This window comes from Chelonia mydas, chromosome 1, assembly GCF_015237465.2.
Source record: "Chelonia mydas isolate rCheMyd1 chromosome 1, rCheMyd1.pri.v2, whole genome shotgun sequence".
In the NCBI taxonomy this organism is placed as follows: domain Eukaryota; kingdom Metazoa; phylum Chordata; order Testudines; family Cheloniidae; genus Chelonia; species Chelonia mydas.
The window spans coordinates 304,718,558-304,742,123 of record NC_057849.1 but is presented as its reverse complement, the minus strand read 5'-3'; the positions used below and the strand labels follow the sequence as shown (position 1 = coordinate 304,742,123).

Genomic DNA, 23,566 nt, shown 5'->3' with positions numbered 1-23,566 from the left:
TCTTCTACCATATTTTCAATCCTACTAAACTTGCACATTGGTAAAGGGACTGATTCTGTTCTCTATGCTGGTGTAAAACATGAGCTAGACCACAGAAATTAGTGGAACTACACAGAAGTTAAAGTAGTGTGACAGCAGAACCTAGATCAGGGTCAGATATATTTTGGCATTAGTTATCTGAAATTAATATGAATCATGAGAGTCCATGTTTAAGAAATGCATTTTCAGAGTTGTTTACATTACTATTGCTTGTTTTAAAAAATTACTGGAGGCTACAGTGGGGATCGTTTTCTTATTGCTGATGCTGTGGTTGATATTAAAATGCCAGCAGTTACCATACAATTGTAACTGATAAACCACAATTTCTTCTTTGAGTACTGGTCCCTATGGGTAATCACTGTTGGTGGTCAGGTGCTCCATGAGTCCAGGAGCAGAAATTCTTCAATAGCAGTGTCTGCTGGTCTGCACTGTGCATTATGCCTCTTTGTGCTTCAAACCAAGGGCATAAGTGGTGACATGGACCAACCACACCCTTCAGTTCCTCTTTTACGGCTTGTGGTCTGTGATGGAAATTCTCCTGTGCCAGTATTCCCTTCTTCCACTTGATGTTTACATGCAAATAGTTATTGATTTTTAGATAGTTTGCATAAGTCTAGTTTAGTTAGAGTTGGGGGTAGTGTGTGTGTGTGTCTGATTCGTCACCCTGTCTTTTCCCAACTCTGGGGCCTTATGCCCAGGGTTCTGGGCTTTAAATCTTGCCTCACCTGTCCCTGGGTCTTCCGGGTGAGCGACCCTCACAACACGTGCCTCTATCGCTTAGGGTAGGCACACATCCCATCTAAGTGTGGGATTTGCCACTCCTTTCCTTCTCACGCTAGGCAAGCTCGGGAGTTCCAGCTCTGCCAACACTTCATGGAGCTAGCCTTGAGGCCCAAGATCAGATCCAGGGTCCTCTTGTTCTCCAACTCATCAGCCGGAACCACTGAGTAACATTCTGCCAGCACCAACGGAATGCCCCACCAAGCTGAAAGACTCCATTAAGAGCAAGCACGATGAGGGTAAGGAGACGCACAAGACGACTGAGAAGTCTGCTCATTATTCTTCAAAGAAGAGAGCAGTTTTTCCCCTTCTGGAGTCTTGCTGAAGCCTGGCCTTAGACAGGGTTCACCTGGAGCTCATGGTGAGATTGGGCAGGCACCAGTGGTACTAGGAACATCTGCTACTCCAAAAGTGTCCTCTAAGCAATGCAAAGATGATAAGGAGCACGTGCCCTGAACACCGATGGTATCACACCACAGGTCTCAGCCTCAACTATCCGTCCCAAAACAAGACTCCGACAAGCTTTCCTCCAGCGAAACAGGGATACACCCTTCTAGATGGATTTGGCTACCTATTGTGATCTGGAGTCCCCAATCCTGATGGAACTGTTGTTAGTATAGGACATCAAAACAGTGTCCATCCACCACTCCCTGATTCCCAGCCCCAGCAGAGAGATGACATTCTGAAATGGTATTTTGACAAATCGTTCAATCACTGCTAACCATGTGTTCTGTCACCACCTTCAACCCCCATTCAGCAATCACCTACCCCATGTCTTTCCAGGATGGCAGACCACAACCACTGTTTATTACATAAGCAAGCAGTGAGAAGTGGTCTACACCCTTCTGTAAGGAAGCAGTATGAATAGGGAACTGATGAGTCCAACCCAACATTATCTTCTTAGCAGCACCTCTTCTGGGAGTCATGAATTCCCTGACAGACAGGCTCAGCAGGCATTTTAACAATGACGACGAGTGGGATCTCTGTTATTTGTTGGGCCAATGAATCTTCCAACAATGAGGGTACCCATCCTGGGACCTCTTTGCCACCCAAGAAAACATGAAATGCCGAGCTTATTACACTAGCAATGGCCAGGGTCCAGACTCCAGAGGGGATGCCTTCCTACTCCTATTTTCAGAAGTGTTAACATATTTCTTTCTTCCCATTCCCCTCGTACCTTGTGTTCTCTGGAAAATACACAGTGACAGTAATTCTAATAGCACAATAGTGGCTGTGTCAGTTTGGTTCACCAAAGCCCTGCAATTGACCACCTGCAGTCATTTCCCACATTACTGTCTCAGAATGGGGGACAAAACCAACCATCCCAACTTGACTTCCTTCCAGCTGACAGCTGGGTTTTCGTGGCGAACAGACTTAAAATGAACCTGTTCAAAAGCAACACAATCCATCTTGCTTAATAGTAGAAACCCTTCTACGTGTTTTAGATGACAGGGAAAAGTGCTTCCACTTCGCATCCTTCCTCCAGAACTTCCCTATGGCCTTGATTACCTCCTCTTCCTAAAGACACCAGGACTTCCAGTCAACTTACTGAAAGTGCATCTCGCAACTATCAGCACATTTGCACCCTCTTATAGAGAGCTACTCAGTTTTTACTCATCCCACAAAGCATTGCTAGAACCTTTCCTCCAGTGTCTCAATCTACACCACCCTGCAATCTGAACTGAGTACTAGCAGCAATTATGCGGCCACCCTTTGAGCCCTTGGGTTCATGCTCCTTCCTGCATTTATCAACTAAACTAGCTTTTTGACAGCCATTACTTTATCTCGGAGAGTAGGTGTGCTTGGTGCCCTCAGGGCAGAGCCACCTTATACTGTCTTTCATACAGACAGTGTCCTTCTGATTATATCCGACGTTTATTCCTAAGGTCCCGGCAGACTTCATCTGAATTACATGGTTCATCTCCCTATATTTTACCCAAAGTCCCACCACACTACAAACATGAGATTATTCTGTCTAGATGTTCTAAGGGCCCTGGCTTTCTACCTGGATTGAACAAAGCCATTTTGATAATCTCCTTGACTGCTCACTTCATTTGCCAAAAGAATGAAGGGTGAGGCCCTATCTTCTCAGAGACTCTCAAGGTGGATCTGTGGGTGCATCTTCCTCTGCTAGTAGCTCACAGCAACTCCTCCTTCACCTGGTATCAGCTCACGCAACTAGGGCACAGGCTGCCGCATCACTGCAAGGTGTCCCTCTTTCTGAAATCTGCAGAGCAGTCACTTGGAGTTCAGCAGATGGTGCATCCTTTGGTTCAGCCATCCTGCAGACTGTGGTGCCATGTACTTGCACGCACACCCCTCCTAAATAAGCACTGCCTAGGAACCACCCACAGTGAGTACGCATAGGGATCAGCACTCGAAGAAAGGAAAGTTACTTACCTTATAGTAACTGGAATTCTTCCAGATGTGTGGTCCCTGTGGGTATTCACAACCCACCTTCTTTCCCCTCTGCTTTGGATCTGCATGTGATTTGTGGTAGAGTAGGAAATGAAGGGGCAGTGGGTCCACTTCTCCACTTCTCAGTTCGCAGCACAAGGAGGTGCAGCCCAACAGATGCTGCTGTTGAAAAATTTCCAGTCCCGAGCACACATGCACCCATTCTAAATACCTGCAGGGACCACACATCTCAAAGAACTCCAGTTACTATAAAGTAAGTCACCTTCCTTTTCCCAATAGCTGGAGTAGAAAACAGCCGCAGGATAGAGCACTGGACAGGGGCTCAGGAGACCTGGGTTCTAGTCCCAGGACTGCTACTGCCCTGCTGGATGACCTTGGGCAAGTCACTTTGCCTCTCTATGCGTCTCCATGTGTAAAATAGGATTAATGGTACAATTTTCTTTGTAAAGCACTTTGAGATCTATAGATGAAAAGTGCTATATTTGAGCTAGGTATTTAATATTAACGGAGCCATATCTCTTAGCAAATATTGTTGCTACAGTGCTCACTGCCAATGAGTCATTTATAACTTTTAAAAGTGTGACACAAACATCCTAGGTTGAGATTTTCAAAGAAGTCATGTAACCAACGCCTAATAAAAATCAATGGAAGCTGGACACTTGACACTTATATGCTCCTTTGAATATCTCAGTCCTAATATGTATCCTTTTGACTATGTCCTCTGACTGGCCCACACTGACTTTTGCTCTCTACCTACATTTTGTTCTTCCTACATATATCTGTGTTCACTATGCATCCTGCAATTTAGGCAATGCACTAGAAAGTGCTGTCCCAGCACAGAGCAATTTGGCTGATAAGAGAGAGAATTTCCATAGCAATATATTTTTTCCTTTAGTGAGAGATCTCCACTCAATAGGTAGTTTTCTCTCGCTATCACTGTCCACGGAGACTGGTAAATTACACAATTAGCATGCAAACAAAATGGGCCAAATTCATCCTGAGTGAAACTTCACTGACCTTGACAAAATTGTTCCCAGGATGAATTTAGCCAATCATGTTTAAACTTCTCTCCCTAAAATACCAGCCCATGGTTTTTCTGAAACTGGCATAAATAATTAACATAGTTTGAGTTTAAAGAAGAGGTCATAATTATTCTTTGTTTGGAAAAAACAGACCTGTGGCATTTTTCACAGCTTTGCTACTTTTCACAAATTGCTGCTCCATGCTTACAAAAACGACAGAGTGAAGGAACGTGACTGAGAGAAGCAGCTTCTCCCATCTAAGGTACGAGAGGGAGTATCTCTTTCTACTATCCCTTCTTTAATCCAATTTAGATTTGGGGGAAATCTGTTCTTTAAGGAGAAATTATATATTCTGCCCCTCTATGGTAACATACCCCTTCAAGAGTACTGTAATCCCATATTTTATAAATTATCATAGCTTGCAGTCATCATACAGGAAAAACTCCCATTATGGAATCCCTGTCACTGGTGGTGTGTAAGATACATATCCATCAGGGGCCAGCACAAAGCATATGAACCATGTATGTCACACTTTAGCCCTCAAAACAGAGTCAGGCCTTGTGCTGACTTGGCAACGGTGGTGAATTTCACCCAACTGGAATCTTTCTTGAGTGGTTCTGATGTCAGTAAATGTAGTTTGCTTCTTTAGAAAACCTCATATGTAAATCGAACAGGAAATATGAGGAGAAATCCAGTATCATCATGTACAAGAAAAATAATGTAAGTACAAAACAAATGGAAGTGTTTGTTGTGTTCTCTAGGTCTTCCTCAAACAAATGAGAGTAAAGGCTGAGATTTTCAAACCTAGCTAAGGGATCTCGACACCCAATTAAATTAGAAATTTAATTAAAGTTGATGAGAATTAGGCACCTAAACAACTTTTAAATTCTCAACTAAAATGTCTATGCTAGTTTGTTTTTAAAAATTACAGTTGATAAGATTCCATAGGTGAAATCCTAGCTTCGCTGATGTTAATAGGAGTTTTGCCGTTGACTTCAAAAGGGCCAGGATTTTACTCAGCGAATAAGCTGCAAAGCAAAATTAAGAGGAAAAGGAAAATGTATAATTCAATTGCTCATTTCAAAAATTAAATTCTCAGTGTGTCATAATAAGTGTATTTTAGATGTGATATCTAAAAGTGCCCTGCTGGTAAGAAATAAGTCATTTATGTAATAGCTCAAATACATGTTTTTCCCCTTACACGAGCGAATAAAAGTCAGTTAAAAGCTACTGCAACAGTAACAGATCTAACCAGAAAATGTCAAACGTAATCTAATGTTAGTTCAGGGAACTTAATACACATGCCTTTAAAGCCTTTTCTATAACTTGCATAATTTAAATATTTACAAAATATAAACTTTATCTTATCAAAAATACATCTTTGTATATTTCAGCAACCAAAACCCTTTCACACACTGCTTTTAAAGCAGTATTTAACACATAATTACATACAAATAAACAATGAGCACCAGATGCATTTCATATACTACATGGATGCCTCTGCATAGTTGCTGAGCAAACACTGCATGTTCAACAGTTGAGCTTTGCATCCCCATTTCTTTTAGCAGTGTGCAGGAACAAGCTATGCATGGGTAATGCCTAATCCCTGAATGGGGAAAAAATATCAGTAAATATTTTAATGGTGTGAGCCAATCTATCAAATACATTATGCATTTGATCTTGTTTTATAAGCAATACTGGCTGGGGAATGATCTATTGAAATATTCTAGCTACTGGATCTGCAAAGATATTCATGGTGGATAGGTCCATCAACGGCTATTAGTCAAGCGCGTCTGGGATGCAACTCTATGCTCTGGGGGTCCCTAAACTCTGACTGCCAGAAGCTGGGACTGGATGACGGGACAGAACATTCAATAAATTGCCCTGTTCCATTCATTCCCTTTGAAGCATTTGGTACCAGCCACTGTCAGAAGACAGGATACTGGGCTAGATGGATCATTGGTCTGATCCAGTATGACCATACTTATGTTCTTAAAGGCAGGAGAAAAACAAGTTCTGTTTTTGACATTTATTTCCCTTTATGATAAATTTCTCCTGGTTTGATCCTGCATGTGATGTGTCTAAGGATTAAGAGAACCAGAGCTAAGCCACCACCAAAACAGCTGAAGATGGTGAATTGTTAATTTTGACCCAACAGTACAGTACGCTGAGGGCAGTGGGGCTAAAGGTATGGGTATGGGGCTGACAAGAACACTGTGCCCCACGCATATATGAGACCTGGAGGAGCTGGCTGCAGCAGTCTGTTTCCTTCAGCTACCATTCTGTCCTACACAACTGCCCCCCTTTCACTTGTTCTAAGCGCATTTGAGTGATGGGCTTGTGAAAATACTAAAAATGGCAGCCTCTGTCCACACTATTTGCATTCACTAGAATGAACTCCAGCACCAATGGCCTGGCCATGCCCCATCTCCACCCGAAATATACCCATTATCCCCACTCTCCCACGTACTCAGCTCACATTACTGAGCACCAACACATTTACACTACATGACTGCACAGTGGCTAATCAAGCACTGCATGTTCAACAGGAGAGCTTTGCACTCTCATTTCTTCAGCAGCGTGCAGGAACAAGCCATGCATGGGTAATTCTAGTTCCTGAAAGGTTCCCATTATTAACAGATGGGAGTGAGGACTCCAGGACACCTCTCACATGTCCAGTATCCCTTCAGCCTGTGGCCATTAAAAGCCAATACCTCTTCTTGACTTTTTTCCATTGTATTTATTGACAATGTTAAGGCAATTCTTGATCATCATGTTATGGCTGTTGCTGATGAAAAGTTTAATACCCCTAACTAGCTGTGGAGTTACATATTCAAATGTGTCACCTATCCACCTGGACTTCTCAAAAGGCATGGCCTTTTTTGCTGTTACTTTATCACTTTGTGCAGGCTACTCTTTGTCTTGAGTTGCTCTTTCGGTTAGAAACCAACCCGTTTGGAATACAATACATTCCGTGAGCTCTGTTACTGAGATTGATCCTCTTGTTATCCCAACACAGGAGGAATGAGTCCTGTTCAGCAGGAAGAAGTTGCTTTGGTTTTCGGAGGCAGATTATCTCATTTGCAGGTATGAACATCAGTCATGCTCTCACACCTTCTGCAGCGTACGTAGCAGCACCAGACAAACTTGCATTCGCACCTCTCCACGTGTCTGACCACATGAGTGTTGTAACCACGGCCACAGCAGAGGAGGTTGCAACCATCTGGTCCCTCTGAAGTGCGGTTGCATTCCCTTCCCTGTGTTCCAGGAATCCCGAGTCTGCGATCCTCTACGCAGTAGTTGGGCGACTTGTTTATGTAGAGAAGATCTTCCTTGCGGATTGGTATTTTCCGTTGGGTTTTTTCTTTCCTGCGTAGCTTTTTCTTCAGTCTGTCTGATATCTGTATACTGTTTTCATATCTATCTTTTAAATACTGGCCAATCTTTTCAAATGAAGACATAGTTTTCCAACAAGTTTTTACAGCACAGGACCCAGAAACTCCATGACAACGGCAATCCACTGACAACAGCTTTGCTACAGCCTGAAAACAAATCAAGACCAATATTCAGACTTTAATTCCACCATATTCCCTCATTCATTAAAAATACTGCTCATTCGCTGGTAATCCATAGGTCTCCAAGCATTTTACTGATGGGGAAATAAGGCCACAGCAGGGACAAAGTTTTAGTGGCTACTCGCTCTGGGTACCTAGCTGGAGACACACACACAGCCTGACTTTTTCGAGGTGCTGAACAGCTGCAGCTCATCTTAGCAAGACAAAATGAGTTGTACGTTTCCATTATTACTCCTTCAAAATTGGCATTTATGCCTTTTTTTCATTCTGAAGGATTCAACGTTTCCCCCAAACTACATATACTTAATCATTCCACCCATCGCTGAAATGCATCCACCTCTTGAGTGGAACATAGCAATGATTTTTAACAGTGCACAGTTTGGGAATGAGAGTGGATTTAGCGGAGGACATTTAGATCTAGGGGCTTAGGTGAAGTCCCAGGTGGCTTTCACATGGACAGGATCAGGCTCTCCTGTTGTGGGTAGGTATTAAGTTAGGTTTGCCATTAACGTCTTGTTTTCAATGCATTTTTTCACTGCATATAAATACTAGCTAACATGCTTTGATAATGTAACTTATCCACGTTTTTTATAACTGCAGTATTTTAGAAATATTAGTAGAGTTAATACTTTTCTGTTTGAAGTGTTTCTGTTGGGTGGAATAAATTTTAAATCCTTTTCAGATATAAGTCGACTTAATAAAAACTGTCTGCAGGGCAAAGGGTGTCTGCAGCCTTAATTAGGCTTCTGCAGCGCACACAAGAATCTAGGCAGAGCTTATATTGGAGCGAGCCTTGAAAAACTGTAGACTGTAAACAAAGCACGAACTTCCTACAGCTGGGACTGCAGCTCAGATCTTTGGCAGACTGAGCGTAATGGCTTCCCCTTCAATCTCTCATGGATGGTCATATGTAGAAGTAAACAACGAGGTGTGTCTATTGGTACACATGACACAGCTCTAGAAAAGTTTAAAAAACTATCATATACACAGACTTAGCAAAATGATGAAGCCAAATTTTTTTTTAACATCTCCATTATTAACACTCCATATGGATTCATTGGTAATTGTGTGGAAAAGTCCATATTATAGTTGTCTGTAGGGTATTTAACTTGTCCCTGTCCTACACTCCCACAACACGTATATATTTTAATCACAAAACAATTTATTGATGACATTGTTTTGAAGCAGCAGTAGCTGGAGAGTGTTAAAAAAGGCTGATTTTTAAGACTTAATAATGGAGCTACAAGCTTCTCTTTAAACTCTTTATACAGCAAAGTAGATACATTCTTTAAGCTATTAGTGCAGAAAGGTTAAGGGGCATTTACTCTGATTCATAACAACTGAGTGTAAAAGGGACCTTGGGGTAAGCCTACAGCAGACTAATAAGGCAATAGAGTTTGGTGTGTTTTCCAGTTTGAGTATCTTTACCACCAACACGAAGATCTTAGGAGATCTTAGAAGATCTGTACAGGAACACACACTTCCACATAAACTACGGAGCAAATTCTTCAACATCCCCAGGAAAAATACTTGTCCTCTGTTTACTCATCCCTCCCAAAGACCCACTGCCCACATACACTCACCCATGTCCATCACATGCCTTCCCCACCCTAGCATTTATAAAAGGGGAGGAAAGGGGGGGGGGGGGGAAGAGGAAAAATACCAATTTAACACCTTCCTCTGGGTTTCACAACAACTCTTACTTTATCCTGCAGACTGATCAGAGCCACTGTAGCCCTGCCCTCATGCAGAGCCCCAGTGACATCAGGGGGACTGCTCCATCCACAAAGGGCAGATTTAAGAGTCAGGGTCTTAGGCTGCAAACTCCAAGGGTCCAGGACTATCTTTATTTGTGTGTTGACTGGCACCAACCCCGCCCCTCCTCCACACACCAAAGTTTAACAAAGGAGTAGTTGTTATAATTTGGTGCAGAGGAAGTGATTTGTCCCTGCCTTAAGTTTTAACATGATGGTAAATTTGGAACAAAAAATGAACACATTTCTATCAGCGTGGCTGAAGCTCTGGACCCCGCCCTGACTAGGTCTCATTGACTTCAGTGGGAGTTCAGGGCTTTCAGCACGTTGCCAGATTGAGCCCAGAGTGATACTGAGGGCTGCGCTGGCAACGTGCCTGGATCGTCAAGGTCACATCTAATTATGTATAACTCTACAAACATTATTAAAAATACACGAGCATATTTGCTTGGACTTGTACCTTCCTTGGTGCATGAACAGAAATTGCTTGTTGCTCGAGGTCGCTGGTAAGTCAAACAAGTGAGGCATTCACAGAGCCATTAAAGAGGAATAGCAGGCATGTGCCCTGACCTGTTAGAACCATTAGTCAATGCAGATGGAACCCAGTGAACTGAGAAGGAGATGAAGGCAACATTTCTAGACCTTGTGGGCAATGTTCCCTCTAATTTTTGACAGGCCGTGTGTGCAAAAAATTTCTGTGCAAATTGTTGTGCTTCTGTGCAAATTTTTGTGCACACGGTGTTTCGCCATGTGCGCTGGGTTTAGGATCTGCGTGCGCACACAGACACGCACAGCTTACAGGGAACAGTGCCTGTGGGCCATATCTGGAGCGGGAGGCTGCTATGTCCGGATGGGCAGCAGGCAGTAGGAACACCCAAACTGCTCCTCTGCAAGAATGGGGGATAGGACCTATGCCCAGACCACCCTTGGGCATCCCCAATTTACAACAGTCTTCCAGTAACACTCTGATTCACCACTGCAATTACGACAGATACTTGTGTTCTCTTCCTCACTACTTATTTGTATAGTCATAATCCTGTGTTTGTATCTTCAGAATCAGTTGATAAGGAAACGATTGGATAGTCACAGCTTTGGCATTAAGACTTCACTATGATCAAGGCAGAGGAGAAGCTAGGCTCTGAGAGGAGAGGGCCATTGTTACAATGTAAATAACCTGAGAAGCTAACAAAAATGACAAAAACAGAAACCATACAGAGAATGTAAACAATAAGCCTGTTTTACAAAGAGATGCTATTTCAAAGTATTATCCTAGTTACCATTATTAGTTATATGTATTATGATAAAATGTAGCATCCCCAAGTAGACTGAAACCATATTGTGCTAGGCGCTGTACAAACATATGCCCTGATGTTGCAAATAATTTCACAAACTTCACTTTCCACACATGAATAGCCCCATTGAAGTTAGTGGGGCTACTCTTGTGTGTAAAATTAAGCATGTGTGTGTTTGGAGGATTGGGGCTACGTAAATGAAAAAGGGCAAAGGAATGATGTGAGCCTCACTCTCACCTCTAGTCTGGTCTATGACTATCTAAGTGTTTCTGATCACCTCTCCCCATGGTACTTCATGATGTGGGATGCACCTTCCTTATTAAAGTGTGGTTCTGCTCTAAAAGGTGACTGCAAGGATAGCATTGTGAGGCTGTGTATTCATATTCTGACTGCAACAACAGATTGCCATGGAACAAGCTTCTATGCATAAGGCCAAACTTTGGTGCCTAATGGTAAGCATCTAAATGAAAGCAGACCAGATTGTGTCAGGATGCTGGAAACGATGGTCTACTGTTTCTGCATAATCTGAGGGCATTTCAAAGTACAATATGTTCTGGATCACTACAGCTAGAAACTCATGCGATATGGGCTCTGTCACATGCACTGCAGTGCTTTTATGGGTTATGTATGCAGGTGTGTATCCAGAGACGTGAGGTGAATTTAGTGTTTGTGAAAGGTGCTACACTGGTGGCTGAATCCTCTGTTTGGACCATACACGCTGGTCTATAAGCAGCAGCCCCATTTGGAGCAATGACAGGGCAGAGTAAGTACTTCAGTCCATACCCACTCAATCCACTCTGCCGATGCGGTCACCAAGAGTGCCAACAGGGATTGTGGTTTTGATGACAGTTACCTGGACCTTGATGAGACCATCGTCTCATTTCACACAGGCAAACTGAGCAGGTGACATTTCATTCAGTATCATACCAATAACCAATTCCAAATGGCTCCATTAGCCATCCTCTGAGCCATCCTGTCCTCTAATCATTATCTAATATGTTTGGAGCTAAGAAGTGCAATACACTTGTGAGTTCCTCTATCTGTCAATAAAATATTCTGATGGGTCAGTTAGTATATTCCTTTATGGGACATGGAACCCGGTGAGTTCAGACTCTCAGTTTTAGCCTGATCATTCCCTGAGGGAGGAGGGGTTTGCACCCACCCCCAAGAGAAAGGTGTGAGGTTCCTTCCTCTGAGACCCACCAGAGACCAAGGAAATCCATATGGAAGCTGCATGCTGCCACATCTCCCTTCCCCAGCACCACAGCTCCTGTAGGAGCAGTGTTCTCATAATGGTCCTGACCAGGGCCGGTGCAAGGAGGTTTCACGCCCTAGGCGAAACTTCTACCTTGCGCCACCCCGCAGCAGCTCCCCGCCGCCGCCCCCCTTGCCTTGACCTGGGGAGCCCCCCCCCCCCCCCCCCCGCGGCAGCTCCCCGCTGCCCCCTCCCCTCGGCCCGGGCAGACCCCCTGCAGCAGCTCCCACCACCCCCTCCCTCGGCCCGGGGAGCCGCGTGCAGCAGCTCACCTCTGCTCCACCTCCTCCCCAAGCACGCCGCCGCTTCTCCCGCCTCCCAGGCTTGCGGCGCCAACCAGCTGTTCGGCACGCAAGCCTGGGAGGGAGAGAATCAGAGTAGGGCGGTGCTCAGGGGAGGAGGCGGAGGAGAGGTCGGCTGGGGCAGGGAGCGGTTCCCCTGTGCGCCGCCCCGCCATTACTTGCTGCAGGAGGCCCTCCCCGCGCCCCACTGCCCCAGCTCACCTCCGCTCCACCGCCGCCCCCAACCACTTGGCGCCCTAGGCAATCACCTAGTGGTTGCACCAGCCCTGGTCCTGACTGCTGCTGCCTCCAACTTCATCTTAGCAAGAGGGGTACAGTGTATGTTCATTATGAAAGGGTCAGAATTAACATACACTTGGAATTTTCATGGAACCGGGGAGTAGACTCCTGAGACTAACCCCTCCTGTCACCAGCTCACTTGTACCCACTTATTTTCAAGAAGCATCTAGGGAGACGTTTCTACAGTGCTTGGAGAAACAGGGGTTGCATACGACGGAGCCCACCCCACCCAGGTCGATTCCTTTTTCTTCTTTCTACTTGTGGAACCAGAAGGGAATGTTTGGCCCCCAGTCTGTCTAGATATCTTAAGTATCATAGTATCTGAGCACCTCACAATCACAAGTCTATTCACCTATCACAACACCTGTCAGGTAAGGTAGAATTATTTCCTCCCATTTACAGAAGGGCAGCTGAGACATAGTGAAGCTAAGGCCCGCAGCCTCAAAAGTATTTAGATGCCCAACTCCCTTAATACCTTTGAGGATCTGGGCCTAAATGACTTGCCACAGGAACTCTGTGACAGAACAGGCAATTGAACCTTGATCTTCCAAGTCTCAGACTAGTAAACACTGGACCACTCTTCCTTTCTGATCTTCCGATCCTTCCTACTTTCTAAGTTACATGTCCTAGAGCAAACTAGGATATCAAAGCTTAAGCATAGGGTTCGGAGTGGAGATGGAACAGGAACTGGAGTATTCTACACATACCAAAGCCAGTACCAGTTATTCCAAATGAATGGTGTCACATCACTCCCTGGAAGACTATTCTTGCAATGACACGGCATCAGAAACACAATGGTATTTATTATGCAAGGTCACAGGATAGCACAATATCTTGCAAAACCTCCTTCTTGTAGGCCCCAGAACACCAGTTTAAATTCTTTCCAACGTCTATTTAAGGATTTTGAAATTAGGACAATCAAGAGAATTTATGCTGCTATTTTACTCACTAATACCATAGTTAGAGTAAAATCCTAACTGCAAATAATGAGGGCTGCTTTTGCTTTCACTTTGCATAAAGGCTGCAATATTTGCTTTACCCTACAGCTCACAGCTAAGTTGAAAAATATTTACTGTATGGAAATTACACAGAATAGTCTGCATACTTTCTCCAAGGGTATTTAACAACAATTCCAGCTCTTCTGCAAAAACAGTGTGGCTAAAGATCATTAACTGCTTCAAGCTTGCTATGGATGAAATTTCTTTAATACAAAAACCAGTGCTGCGCTGTAGAAAAATGCAGCATATACTAAGGTGTGTGCACCCAATGATTTCTACAGTGCTTTTTTCTGTGCTGTACTGCAGAGTTCTGTATTACAAAATGCCTGCAATCCTGTAAGGTCCTAAATTCCTAGATTCTTATTGGGGCAGATTCTGCCATCCTCATTCACACAAAGTGGTACCTTACTCTGCAAATCAGTCCATTGATTTCAACTACCCTGGGATTATCTACACTACAGCCACACAACTATAGCTATGCTGCTATAGCATAGATGCTGCCTACATCGATGGAAATGGTCAAGACAAGGGGCTACCTCAATCTAACTGTGGTGGTCAACGCTAACATTTTTTATTTAATTTTTAAGTGTAGGTAGAGCTCAGAGAGTGATAGGCAAGCGCCTGATCATTGCAGACAGCAGGCCCTAATCTTGATCCTGCTGAAGTCAATGGGAGTTTTGCAACTGATTTCAAAGCTTATGCTGACTTCCCTGAGAGTTGTGGGTGCTCAGCTTCTTTCAGGAAAAGACTGTATATAGACTGTCTAAAAATGCTTATTCATGGGTGTATTTAACAGCACGTAATACACTGTGGGCAACAAAGTAAAGAGCAATTTTTTAAAAAATTCACTATACCCGCTAAGAAACCTGATGTCCACTCTGTCAACTCACAGAAAGGTTCCAAAAAAAAAAAAAAAAGGCAGTCCACTGTATATAACTGAAAGGAAATAAAGCCACAAGCATTATTCTGAGAAGTGTGTGGTTAAATTTTACTAAAGGAGGGGCATGAAAGGTAAAAGTCTCTACTGCATTCCACCTCTGACTCAAAATTATTTTGTGGTTTTTATTTTTTAACTATAAAGTGAGTGAGATAGATGATAGCCTGGATTTTTAGCCTCAGTTTTGAAATTCTTTCCTCTGAAGATTTTAGTTTGGCTCTTGCCATGGGCCCAATCCTTACTTGCAGCCAGAATCAGGCCTCTTTGCATTAATGCCACTTTGGGCAGTTAAATCTAACGAGCATTTGGTTCGATTTCTAACTTCTAATGCATACCTGCCTTCCAGCCTCGTTATTGTGCAGGTTCATTGAGATCAGTCCGTTCCCGTCTTTTCCAGTTATATTCTTAATAGGCCCATCTAAGAACTTTCTGCTAAACCACATTCCATAATGGATGTCATCAGAGCAGCCACCCCAGTGCCAGCCTTCAGTGGCTGAGCCACCGTTTTGCAGGTTTGTATCACAGGAGCACTCAGTCATATTTCCTGCACTGCATGATCGAGTCACTGCATGTACAAGGCCTGCCGCCGTCACTGCATATATAAAGGCTGTTTCCTTGGTGCCTAAAAAGAATGCATTGAAATGTTATTTTAGAGATTAACCACATCTGACCACTATTAATTTTCACAAATGAATCTTGGAAGTCAATCCCCAGTAGCTATTATTCAAGGGGAATAATTAGAGAGCTCTACAGTCATTATTTACACCATATCCCACTGATGTCAGTGAGCCTGATTCACGGAGTTACACAGGTGTAATGGAACTGAGACTCCAACCTAACAAGACTTCACAGATGCGGAAAGACTACTCACATACATTTGATTTTTTTCAGGACTGTTCCCTTAATTATGCTACTTCATTCTGAGCTTGTGTCATTTTGTTCGCCACTTTCAGAAGTGGATTTTGGGTTTTTTGGCATCAGAAAATTTTGACCAAATTTCAAAAATAAATTTCAGTTGAAAACTTCTGACCAGTCCTGCTGCTTTCCACCATTAATACTGATTTGAATAAGGAGAAAATGGTTCAGATCATGGGGCGACCCGAAGCTCACCTGTGCACACCCAGGATCATAGTAAGAAGAAAAGGAGTACTCGTGGCACCTTAGAGACTAACCAATTTATTTGAGCATAAGCTTTCGTGAGCTACAGCTCACTTCACCGCTTCATCAAGATCACAGTGTTGCCTTTGTACAGGGCCAGATCCCACTGTATACCACCTTTAAGAACCTCAGGGCTGTTCTAATTTACAAAGGGTGCAACAATCACAAGAAGCTGAAACCACAGGCAGGGATCAGAGTGGCACAAGGGTGTTTTGGCCATACCCCCTTTTCTCTGGTAGGCTGGCATTAAGAAGGGGAAGTGGCATAAAGCCCCAGTGCTATCTTTATGCCACCAATGGATGATCTTTGCCCTGGGATGACTCTTCCCATGCTGGTTAAGCCAGCTTTAGAGCCAAATTCTGCTGGAGGCATGGCATAAAGTGAATGCCCCAGAGAATCTGGCCTGATATCTTTAAAGGCTCTGGTAAGGTTAGAACACAATTAAGGCCATTTAAAACATCCTGCCATCAGCTGAAGAACTACTATTTTCTCCACTGTTATAAAAGAAAGTTTTAGTTATTCCATACTGCTCACTGAAAAGGAACTTCATTTCTACTAGAGTGTTTTGATGGCACCAAAACAACTTTTCCCTTAAAAAACACCAACGAGACTATTCACACTAGTAAAGACACTTGTGTGTAAGTATCTGCAGGGTCAGTCCCTGAGTTTGGGCCCAACTGATGTCCACAGGAGTATTCACATGAAAAATGTTATTCACATTGGTAACTGCAAGGATGGCCCTTTCTGAATTTACATTACTTTGTATTGCTTATTTTTAGTTATTTATTTTTGTGGTTTATTTCACAAGTGCTGTATGATAGCATTTAGCGACCATTACATAGGAACAAAATACAATCTTAATAAGGACCTGATTGTGCACTACTGAATAAGGACCTGATTGTGCATTCTTCATTCAGGCAAGTAGCGTGGGATTGAACCCAAATCCTGCGAACACTGACATGGATGAGTAACCTTCTGCACAGGACTTCAGTGGGAATACTCATGTGAGTAAACTGAACCATGTGCAAAAGTGTTTGGGAGCAATGACACTACTCCTCTGTATGTGTGTGCGATCCGTGCCTTGGTCATAACTTATTAACAGTATCTAAAGCCATAAACATTTGACATAAAATAATTATATTAAAAGAGAATGTGTTCTAGTGAAACACATTTGAAAATAATTGAGTTTAATTGTTAAGTTGGGCCCAGACCCTACAACCTGCTCCACTGTAGATGCCAAGTCAGCAAGGCTCCCGGAGAGCACGGAGAGAGCTTCTTGCAGGATCTGATGCTTTCATCTAATACAGACAAATTTACCCCTAGTTTAAGGCTTGATTCAGCCAGTTCCCATTGACTACTCCCATACTTAAAGCCAGCTAGTATCTGAAGAGCAGCTGATGGAGGGGACGCACGGGGGGCGCTGGGCACGGGCGGCCCCCGGGATTCCCCCCTCCCGGCCCCTCTGCCCTCCAAAAGCGAGGACAGGTCGCGGGGAAGCCGAGCCTTTGCTCTCCCTGCAACCTTCACACACACCCCCCCACCCCCCAGCCTCTGGCTCGCCCCCGCCCGGCACCCCCTGTCTGGCCCCGGCACATGGGCGGATCGCGCCCTCCCGGGGGACGGGGAGCCCCGCTGCGCTCCAAGTGGGGCGAACGCTGGTCGGCGGCCAAGGCTTGGCAGGCACCAGCGCCTTTGCCCCTCCCGGCTGGCGGGCACCCGGGGGCGCTCAGCGGGCTCGGGATCCCCCCCCCCCCCAGCCCCCGCGGACTCACCGCTGCTCAGCTCGGCGCCGAAGACGGAGAAGTCGGAGTCGGGGGGCAGGAGGAGGCAGTTCCACCGCTCGTGCCTGAACTGGCTCCGGCACTCCTGGATGCCCAGCCGCGCGCCCTCGCGGATGCTGGGCAGCAGGTGGGGCTTCCTCTTGCACAGCTCCTTCTGGCGGCCGCTCAGCGGCAGCCCGGCGCAGCCCAGCTTCTCCGGGACCCCGAAGGAGGCGATGCCCAGCCACCTGCGGAACCAGCCCGGGAGTGAGAGCCAGGCAGCCGGAGTCTCTCGGCCACAGAAATGCCCCCTCCCCGGCCGTCCCGCCAGCCCCATCGCTGCCCGCCCGCCCGCCCCGGACTCACATCCAGTTCCCGTGGGCGCAGCAGGGCCAGAGCGCTAGCAGCAGCGCTGCCCAGCGCACGCACAGGCGAGGCAAGCCACAGCCAGCCCTCCCCATGGAGGCAGCCCGCCGTCCCTGCCCCGCGCTGCCTGGGCCAGCAGCTGACAAGCCCCCGCGGCAGCTTCCCCTTATTCTGCCTCTTCCTTTGCTCCGCGCCCGGAGAGAGCAGCCTGCGGGCAGCCGCGGGAGCCCAGGGCTGGGCAGAGGTCCCCTCGCTTCAACGTGAGCAGGTTCCTCTTGGACTTCTCCATGCCCAGCCTTCTCGGCCCCTCCAGCCGCGCCTGGCCGCCCATTGGCCCCCGGCAGCTCATGAATATTAGACAGAGCGCCCATTGGTCCGGAGAGCTCGCGGGGCAAGGGCTGGCCCGCTAGGGGGCGCTGCCGCGCAGCACACCCGGTGTGAAACAGGCTCCGGGGGAGCGGCAGCGTTCACTCAGGGAGAGGTGCGCGCCGTCTGTGTGCGGGTCCCGGCCCCGTGCTCGGGGAGAAAGCAAAGGGGCCCGGCTGTGCGACAGGTGGCCGCAGAGCGCCCAGCCCCGTAGAATGGACTGCGCTGGATGCGCTTGCCTTCCTCTGGGGGACTGGCTGGTGAGGTTGTTCCCCTTTGATGGGGACTTCTAATGCCACCAGCGCGTGTGAAAATAAGGGTGGAGTTAGGTGGCTTGTAAAGGTGACACTTACCAACAGTCTGTATTTTAAACCAGCAATGAGAGGAAAGGAAGGGAAGACAAAGTGCACCATCCATATATTCGCAAAAAGAAAAGGAGGACTTGTGGCACCTTAGAGACTAAAATTTATTTGAGCACGGTTTATTTTATGCTTGTTGCTGCTTCCTCCCTCAACCTACTGAAACTGATTCAAGACCCTGATCTAAAATCAGTGTAGTTCTCACTCCCTGGCTCTTGATCTGCAATATAAATATAGCATCTGCCCTGAACTCAAGGAGGCTATTGGTATTTGCACTCTGTCCTTAGAATGATATAGATTTTTACATATAAATATCAGTAAACATCAATTTCACCATACAACACAGAATTGAAATTTACAGATAGGCAAAGTAAGAAAAATACTGCTTGAGAACTTAGTTTGATTTCAGGTTATTTACTCTGTTTATTTTGACATGATGTTTAGCAATTTGTGTTTTAACAGTTATAAAGCATTAATTTTTTGAATCTCAATGTTAACTGTCAATTGTTGTCTGACACCCCCCATTGCCTGACCCTCCTATAATTTCCCGCAACTGTAAACTTTCATAGAATCCTAGAATCATAGGACTGAAAGGGACCTCGAGAGGTCATCTAGTCCAGTCCCCTGCACTCATGGCAGGACTAAGTATTATCTAGACCCTCCCTGACAGGTGTTTGTCTAACTTGCTCTTAAAAATCTCCAATGATGGAGATTCCACAACCTCCCTAGGCAATTTATTCCAGTGCGTAACCACTCTGACAGTTAGGAAGTTTTTCATTTAAATAGATAATCTATAAAAAAGCTTAAAAATAAACATTGATATTATCCATCACATTTATAAAAGAAGAATTCTGCCCAGCCTACATATAGCACAGAATTGCACGTGCATGTTCTCTGAGGAGTCCAGAATCCAACTCCAACTCACACCACATATAATATTGTCTTTGAGTTGGAAAATTATTAACCTGTGATGGCTCCAATCATACTCGTAGATCTGAAGTAATTGAAACCTGACTTTTTCCAAGCCATAGCCTACATCTATGGCTAGGCTACAATCACATCTCCTGTAGCCAGGGATTCTGTTTGAACATATCGGCCAATACAAGTGATTGTATTTGCAATTTACAGAAGTGTGCCATTTTTCATAGGTGTAAAAAATGCCAGGGCACTCATTTAATCATGTATGGCTAGATTTTGATCCCTTTACTCATACTGAGGAGGACCTTACTCCACAATTAGGCCCACTGAAATCGACTACTATTCAGTGTGAATAAGGGGACCAAAATCTGGCCCTCTGTAATTCTGATCCCCACAAGGCAAATGAGACAATATTAATCTTAGGCATTACAGGTAGCCAAATCAGTGTGAAGTAGTGAAAAATGAACCAGAATCAGAGCTGAAGTCATATGTGTAGCCTGAGTGAATCAAGCATCCAAAGTTACTATACACCACTTTACTGAGCAGGCAGATTAGTGGGATCAAAATGTTCACACTTTCCAAGTTTAAAAGCAGACAATTTGTTTTCCTCAGAAAGAAACGGCAAAGCTGAGTGGCATTTCCCGATTGGATTATTGCTAAATTATTGTTTCATTAAACTGCTATATCATATCAGCACCAAATCCATGGCACCAAAGGAGTGGCATTTTCTGGATTGTCAGATGCTGATGATATACCACAGTCCAGCATGCAGGCGGACTGTAGCGTTGCTAAATAGTAACTGCCTTGGAAGATTTACCAGAAGAGATTCCATCATCTTCTGAAAAGTAGTTGGTGGTTACCTTGCCCTCTGTAGTTAGAGATATTAGCTGAAGGTGAATTCCCTACAAGACATTACCAAATTTGAGGGTCTAGCTCATGTGACAGGTTTAGTAATATCCTTTTCCTGGAGCAACTCAGGAGAGACTGGGGTGTGCAAATTCAACACAGCCCAGAGGGCTGGCTGCAACATCCTGGCTATCTATCTATTCATGCCAATTCCTACTGATGTGCAACAGGAATTAATGCACTCTTACCCTAAAACAAGGAGGAGTTCTAGCCATCCTGAGGATATGTCTACACTGGAGCTGGAAGGACTAAATTCCAGCTTGAGAAGACACTCCCACTACTTGTGATTGAGCTAGTGCACTAAAAAGAGGCAGGGCCAGCATTGGGAGGAGCTAACTGCTCGGAGTACGGACCTATGGTCTCAGACAAGATCATACTCCGAGCAGTTAGCTCCTCCTACCACCACAGCTACCACCTCTCTTTTTAGCCCGCTAGCTCAATCACAGCTAGTGTGGCCGTGTCTTCTCGAGCTGGAATTTATACCTTCCAGCTCTAGTGTAGACATATCCTAAGAAAAGTCAGTTCAACTCCTTTATCTTGAACGGGCATGAAGTTTACAATGTTCAGTGACAAAGCACAAGATAGGTGTGATTCAAGTTCAACCTATGTCAATAATTCATGGAATGACGACATCAGTGCAACAGTGGCAAACTTGAAAGTGCTGAGTCTGCGCATTGAGTCAACTGGAGCCAATTCACCATCAGGCATTGTCATCTAAGCTTGTAGGTATTGGTTGTGACATGACCTCTCTCTGAAATAGCATCCAAAAAACTTAAAAATACCACAGCAGTGAGGGGCTAAGCCACATGCCAAGCAGGACTGTGAAACGTTGTGGTAAGAGTAAAGGTTGCAATTACTATACAGTCACTGGCTGTTGCATATGGTTCATTTAGAATGCTGGTGACTTGCGTTCTCTTACATTTTCAGAGACTTGATTATCTGGTTGGTAATCAAATAACATACAAAATTTACATACATGAGTGATGAAGACTTTGTTGCTGGGTTGCTGGATCTGTCTTTTCCATGGTTGCTGGTCCAGCGCTCGCTCCATATCCATTTTGTTCTCCCATATACAGTCTATCAACCGTTTTCTTGGCAGTCTTTTTATTCTCTGCCCAGACTTTCTGAGTGTACATAATTACCATTGATGCTGCACATTTAATTTTGTCTTTAAACCTAATGTTCTCCATGGAGCCAGTGATATGCAAATAGGGAAAGGGGGGAGTGAGCAGGCAAGTGATGAGCATGCTGGCCAAGGATCCCACCACCTTTTCCATCTACCAGCACACACCGAGATCCAAGTTGGAGATACCCTGTTGCGGGGAGGGAGCTGTCACTGTGGCAGTTGTGGCCAAGGACTCCTGGCAATCTGTTTCCATTGGTGCTGCACTACCCGGCATCCGGGGCAAAGCTATGGAAGGCCCAGACCTGCTGTGGAAGCACAAGGCCCATGTATGGATGACCCTGTACCCCCCTCAACAAATACTTGAGCTTCACACATATCTTAGGGTACCCATGATATGGGCCATTGCTTCTTTCCAGGTGGGGGCAAACTCTGCTCCCTGATGGGAAAATTCTAAAAATGTTACTGTGTTGAGTTCTCTGTGCACTACAGGGTGTTACTGAAAAGGGGTATGACATTGAACAAAACATGTAAAAATCAACCTTCCTAGAACAGTCCTTCTACAAGACTTCTCGTCCCTAAAACGGGTATGAAAATAGCTTTCTATCATGTTCCCGATTTTTATTCCCAACCCACTAACTTCATAAAAATTAAATCAATTTGCCTGAAATGAAACAGGTGCACTGTTTATGCCAGGGTAGAATTCTTCTGAAAGATATGCTTTGGGAGATATGAGGATTCCAGAAAATGAGGTAATTTAATTTCTTGAAAATATTCTAATACTTTTTTGGCTCATCTTAACACCAAAATATCTTGGCCTAAACACTGCAGATTTGTTGTAATCGCTTGCTTTTTTGTGAGGACTGGTGGTTTTGGCTAGTTTGGGAAGGCACTTAAAGGATTAATTATGGCCCATATTAAAAAATAGAAGTAGTTTATGCATATACAGGAACGCTGCATATTGACTTTTATGGAGCTTGGGCAGCCCACTCAAGCCAGATATCAGCTTCCTGAACTGCACATCTGTTCTCTACCCTGAGACTCTGCATGATGCAGCTGCTCTGATGCAACCTTTAGAACCTGCATCATGCAACATTCTTGTGGCATACCTGGTATATATATACGCACACTACTTTCAGAAAATCACAAGCAGAAGCTGCTGGTTTTCTCAACCACACAACAGCTAAGAGAAGGAGGTGAGGCTTTCTTAGCCTTGGTCTATACTAAATACTTGTGTTGGTATAACTGTGTTGCTCAGGGATGTGGAAAAACCACACCCCTGAGTGACATAGTTCTACCGACCTAACTGCTGGGCTTCTCCCACTGACATAGCTGCCACTCTCAGGGAAGTGGAGTACCGGTGGTGACAGGAGAATCTCTCCCGTCAGAGTAGGTAGCTGTGACACAACGCCCCATATTCTTCATAGAGATATTGTTATGATATGAATATGGCATAACTAAGATATGGTTTATGCAGGATGGGTCATGTGAGGTACCATTGGAAAGGTTATAATTTACTGAATGTGATGATCCTATTTTTATGCATGTATCATTTCTGTATCTGAAGTTAGGAATATTAACTATGTATCAATTGCAAAAGTGTTTGCACCTGGGGAATGCCCACCAGACAAAATACAATCAGTCTGGTGGATTAGTCAAGTCAATAAACCATTAGGGAGAGCAATAGGTCTTTGAAGATGCTAATTCCCCCCTTCCTGAGAAGCTTCCTGGGATGCTGCTTTGACAGTGCAGGGACATGTGATCATGTCACCTGGTACTGGACACCATCTTGGACTAGTATTTTTCCACTGGGACCGGGTTTGGGGGTGGGGAAATCACACTAAGAGACACAGGATTCCCACCATATGGAAATCCTATTTAAGGCAGGGAAGTGAGGTAATCAAGGTCATCGGTTCTTCACTGAATTCCCGCCCAAGATGACTGCTGGAAACACCTAAA

At 44.8% G+C, this 23,566-nt stretch overlaps 2 protein-coding genes across 2 annotated transcripts in view; one reads left to right on the top strand and one right to left on the bottom strand.

Moving 5' to 3' along the window:
* Positions 1-7,415, top strand: part of FAM3C (FAM3 metabolism regulating signaling molecule C) — a 59,890-nt gene extending 52,475 nt beyond the window's left edge. The window contains exon 11 of the mRNA XM_043550160.1: positions 7,279-7,415. The gene's annotated coding sequence lies outside the window, so the exon portion shown is untranslated. The remainder of the gene's footprint in view (positions 1-7,278) is intronic.
* WNT16 (Wnt family member 16) lies at positions 7,337-18,237 on the bottom strand. Its single transcript, XM_037888946.2, has 4 exons — positions 17,936-18,237; positions 17,582-17,817; positions 14,987-15,273; positions 7,337-7,801 (listed from the first exon to the last, which is right to left on the bottom strand). Exons 1-4 carry the CDS (start codon positions 18,028-18,030, stop codon positions 7,337-7,339), a joined length of 1,083 nt encoding a protein of 360 aa, XP_037744874.2. The 5' UTR covers positions 18,031-18,237.
* Positions 18,238-23,566: the final 5,329 nt, after the last annotated feature.